The sequence below is a fragment of the Mchenga conophoros genome, linkage group LG12 (assembly GCF_057382185.1).
Source record: "Mchenga conophoros isolate Kocher_MC1m ecotype Shallow Benthic linkage group LG12, M_conophoros_male_GT1.1, whole genome shotgun sequence".
In the NCBI taxonomy this organism is placed as follows: Eukaryota; Metazoa; Chordata; class Actinopteri; order Cichliformes; family Cichlidae; genus Mchenga; species Mchenga conophoros.
Window position 1 is genome coordinate 38,854,950 of NC_140537.1, and position 5,000 is coordinate 38,859,949.

At 50.1% G+C, this 5,000-nt stretch overlaps 1 protein-coding gene across 2 annotated transcripts in view; it reads left to right on the forward strand.

Annotated features, from left to right (window-relative positions):
- Positions 1–783: 783 nt before the first annotated feature.
- tsc1a (TSC complex subunit 1a) overlaps positions 784–5,000 on the forward strand; it is a 14,664-nt gene continuing 10,447 nt past the window's right edge. For both annotated transcript variants that reach the window (XM_085295732.1, XM_085295733.1), the window contains exons 1-8: positions 784–950; positions 1,251–1,368; positions 1,557–1,660; positions 1,735–1,887; positions 2,022–2,166; positions 2,280–2,434; positions 2,523–2,596; positions 4,989–5,000. The exon at positions 4,989–5,000 is cut by the window's right edge and continues 179 nt beyond it. In XM_085295732.1, the coding sequence (XP_085151858.1) occupies positions 1,260–1,368; positions 1,557–1,660; positions 1,735–1,887; positions 2,022–2,166; positions 2,280–2,434; positions 2,523–2,596; positions 4,989–5,000 (752 nt within the window). In that variant the 5' untranslated portion in view covers positions 784–950; positions 1,251–1,259. The remainder of the gene's footprint in view (positions 951–1,250; positions 1,369–1,556; positions 1,661–1,734; positions 1,888–2,021; positions 2,167–2,279; positions 2,435–2,522; positions 2,597–4,988) is intronic.

Sequence of the window (5,000 nt, forward strand, 5' to 3'; positions counted from 1 at the left end):
TAGGGCCAGCTCCTCTGCCGGGGTGTGACGAGGCGGTGCAGGACCACCACCTGTCTTTTTGTGCTCTGCCCTTTTCTTGGTTGCTGTTATAAACAAACAAACAGATTATTTCAGGGTCTCTTTCCAAGACACGAAAAGCAATATAAGTGAGAAATATTACCATTCAGTAGAATATTCTTATATTTCACTTTTACTTGTTCCCATGTTCTAGTGGGTCCTGTCGTGGCTCTAATGTGAAAGAGGACATAATGTAATATAATATAATACATTAATTACGAGTTTAATTTGTCAGCAACTTTCTGCCAGCCCTCTCTCCTTGCTTTTGCAGCCTTTGCAGTGTTCCCTTGCGTTCTGATTAAACTCTGAAACTCCTGAAATCCCTCAATCAAGGGTTCTTGCTCTGCTGCCGAAAAATACCGAGCGCGCCTTCGACATTTTCGCCGACCAATCAAAGGGTTGCCGATCAATGTTTCTACTATCGATGCGTAGCCCCTGTTAAGCCACCCAGTGATCTCACATTACTTCATCCAGCTGTACTGATCGTCAACAACAGGTGTGTTCGGAGAACCGGGATAGTGAGCTCAAAGTTAGTGCGATGATTTGATCTTGGATGTAGTAAGCGAGGTACGAAGAACGGACCCCAGCTGTTTGTTTGTATCCACACAAAAGTATAACAACAACAACAACAACAATAATAATAATAATAATAATAAATCATCCTTTTTCCCATCTTGACGGGTGGCTCTGAACGCCTCCTGTGTGTGATTGGCTGCTGAGGCTCGTGTCACCGCGGTGGGCGGGTCCTGCTGTAGCTGAAGATGGCTACTCCGTGCTGGGATCAGCAGGTCTGAAGGTAACCGTCTCTGCGGCTCTTTGGTCGGTTTGAGCGGCTGTCTGCGCTCCGTATCCCGGCCGGAGGCTCCTCCGCGGGGTCGGGTCCCGGGACGCCGGTACGTGGCCGCTACACTGCTTGTTAGCATGTTAGATTAGCATCAGCTGCTAACGGAGGGCTACCAGTGACGTGACAGCAGCTGTTACACAACAGGCGTGAGGTCAAAGTTTGCGCAGTGTTAGGCCAGCACACACTGATGACTGTGTGGGGACAGAAAAAGAAGTAGCAGATAATCATCGATTATTGATTTTGTTCCTCTGTCACAGAGAACTGAACACGATGACGTCAACGTGACCTCACGTGACGTTCAGCTGTCTGGCCTGTGTTATGATGCGTTCACTGTCTGGCCGAATTGCAGGTGTCCGCGATGTCCAGGGAGCAGGCGAGCATCAGCGAGCTCCTGCTCTCACTGGACAGTTCAGAGCTGCAGGAGGCGGAGCGAGTGAGAGCTGCAGTCAACCAGCAGCTGAGTACAGGTGAGTTCAACTGTGCAGCACAAAGGAATGACGCAGGTCTGCATCTCTGTGACGCGCTCACCACGTGAACCAATCACGAAGCTGCAGTTTTGCTGACGTCCAACAAAGCAACCTTATCAACTCAGTCTGACATCACTTGTGACGGCCAATCAGTGCAGAGCTCCCAGCATGCATGTTTCTCCTCTCAGACAAAGGGGGCGCTGTCCTCTCCTCCGTGGTGGAGTACTACCTGGACTCGTCATCTTCTCAGGCCCTGCTCCTCCTCTCCTCCATCAGGGAGCCGCATCACAAAGTGAGCCTCGCCTGCTCGCAGATCTCCTGTTCTTTATCTCTGTGACTCTAACACCTGTTGGCCCCGCCCACTAGGTGCTGCTGGAGAAGCTCAACGAGTCTGTGAGTCGATCCGGGACCAGGCTGGGCGCCCTCACCCTGCTGGGTCACCTGATCAGGAAACAGCCGCCATGGGTTCATCACATCAGCCGCTCGCCGCTGCTGCTGTCACTGCTGCGCTGCCTCAAGGTAATACACACACACCTGAGACACACCTGTCCTCCTGCACATTCAGATTCTGTCATGATGTCGATCATGTGAGGTCGGATCACAGGTCGGATTCCTGCTGCTGTAAACTCAGAATTCCACTTCCTGTTTTTCAGACGGACAGCGATGTGGTCGTCCTTATCACGGGAGTCCTGGTCCTGGTCACTCTGTTACCCATGATTCCTCAGGCCGGGAAGCAGCACATCAATGACTTCTTTGACGTGTTTGGGCGCCTTGCATCCCGCAGCTGCAAAAACCCAGGTAACTCACTCACACAGCAGGGGGCGCTGCAGGAAGCAGCTCCTTATGCTTTCTGATTGGTCAGTCTGCTTCTCTGAGTGGTTGATAAGATGTTTTCTGATTGGCTCGTGCAGGTCATGAGCCTGTGGCCCACTTGGTGCACCTCCATGCAGGTACGTACTCTCTGTTCCACCGCCTGTATGGGATGTTCCCCTGTAGCTTCATCTCCTACCTGCGGCTGCACTACAGCATGAAGGAGAACCTGGACACCTTCCAGGAGGTGGTGAAGGTGAGTGCACACCTGCAGGGGGCGGTACTGATGTGATGACCGCAGGTGTTCCTTCAGTTTCACCTCACACTCTGTCCTGTCCCGTCAGCCGATGTTGGAACACGTCCGGGTTCACCCAGAGCTCGTTACAGGCACTCAGGACTACGAACTGGACCCGTCCAGGTGAGTCCAGCTTGGAGACAGAAACCACACCTGAGCGTGCAGAACCAGGTCAGCAGGCCCTTTGACAGAGTGAACCCAGCGCTGAGCTCAACCGAATGCAAATCAACAAGAAAGAAAGAAAATAACATCTGATTGAGTTTTCTTAAAGTATCCTGTCCAGCTGAATTCGCGTCGCAGAGGCGTGTTTACCGCAGCTCAACATCAAACTTTCCTTTATCTGACGACGAAGCCCGCCACTCGATTCCAGCTAATGACAGGAAGTGATGCGCTCTGATCTGTCAGCAGGTTCAAATAACACGGGCGCACACACGATGTGGCCTCAGAGCAACACATTTCATCTCCAAGTTTGTAACCAGCTTTAAAAAACAGGGACGTCTGCAGCAGCTGTTAGTCTGAGGGAGGTCGGCCAAGCCTGATCAGTGATTTAGGAGATGATAGAAATACACAGAACACAAGTAAACACACAGATTGGATAAGGAGGGCCTGGAATGAAACCTTGTGCACTTCTTTAGCATCTATCTGAGGATTAAGGAGCGAAACTCTGATCCTGCAGTTCTTCAGGAAGTGAAGACGGCAGCATGCAGCTACAAAAGTCTGCTATCCTGAAAACGAAGGAAGTCGCTCAGACGCAGAAGCTACGTGTGACACGACGACTAGCGTACCTGCCGTGATAACTCCACCCTCTCACGCTGATAAGAAAGGCAGTGTAGCCTAGTTACCCGTCAACTGCACGGTTTTCTTTGGTTTTCTTACCCTGGCATTCAGCTGGGTATCGCGACTCTGACGTCTCTAACTCCAAACATTTAAAATGACAAGAATACTTTGACTGTTTTCTGTTTGAAATATGTTTTCTCTTCCACTGCTGTCTGCAGGATGTAAGATTCACTTACTGCCAGAAGGTGGCAGTAAAAGCGTCCACCGTTAACTAACAAAATACAACATAGCGATTACTACTCAGAGTGGAAAAACTTGTTCCTGTAGAAACAGGAAAGCAAAGATGACTGCGACCAATGAAAAGGTCCATAAAGAATAAACAAAAGCGAGGTAATGCGAGCATGTCGTTTGAGAGTGGCACTCGTCACTACCACGAACGTCAGTATCCAAACTGACAGCGTGTCCTCTGAGACGTGACCTGAAGCACAGCATGAACGAAACATGACCTCTGCTGTCCAATCAGAGTAAAGTATGAACTGCAGCGTGACTGAGCGTTTGAACATTGAGTTTCAAACTGCTGCAAATTAAACGGGAGAGTCCGGGTCACCAGAGGTCGGGTTGGGTTAGATTTTAGTAACATGAAAGACGTGTCATCGTCATATCAGATCTGCACTACCAGTCAGAACTCTGGACACACCTTCTCATTTAGTGGGCTTTCTTCATTGGTGCTACTTTCCACATTGTAGATACAAACTGAAGACATCTGGGATCATGTAGCAGCAGCTCAGATCAGAGCCCAGACAGATGCCACACAGAGCTCCAGTAGCAGACACATCTGTACATGTTCAGAGGAGACTGTGTGAATCAGACCTTTATGGTCAAACAGCTGCTGAGAAACCACGACTAAGATAAAGCAACAAGAAGAGATTTGTTTGGACCAAGAAACACAACAAATGGACATCAGACCATCTGTGCTTTGGTCTGATGAGTCCAAACCTGAGATCTTTGGTTCCACCTGCCGTGTCTTTGGGGAGAAAAGGTGAACGATGGTCTCCACGTGCATGTTCCCACTGTGAAGCATGGAGGAGGGGGTGTGATGGTGACACTGTTGGGGATTTCTTCCAAACTGAAGGCACACTGACCCAGCATGGCCACCACAGCATCCTGCAGCGACATGCCGTCCCATCATTTATTCTCCAACAGGACCCCAAACACACCTCCAGGCTGTGTGAGGACCAAGAAGGAGAGCGATGGAGGCCTGGCCTCCACAGTCACCTGACCTGAACCCAGAGGAGCTGGTTTGGGATGAGATGGAGCGCAGAGTGAAGGCAAAGGCCCGACAAACGCTCAGCATCTCTGAACTCCTTCAAGACTGTTGGAAACCATTTCAGGAGACGACCTCATGAAGCTCGTGGAGAGAAGGCCAAGAGTGAGCGAAGCAGGAATCGAAGCAGAGGGTGGATATAAAACATGTTTGGGTTTACTTCATAATTCCACGTTTTCATTCAGTTTGATGCCTTCAGTGAGAATTTACACTGTAAACAGTGATGAAAGAAAAACCATTAAATGTGAAGCTGTGTCCAAACCTCTGACTGCTGGTGCTGTAATGGGCCCAGCACTGAGCTGTGGGACACCTTTACTGGGCGATTTATTTGAAGCTGTTGGCGAGCAGAAGCAGCTGGAGTTAGCGAGCTGCTCCCTGCTGAGCTCAGACTGACACTCCCCTCCTCCCACTCAGGTGGAGGTGTTA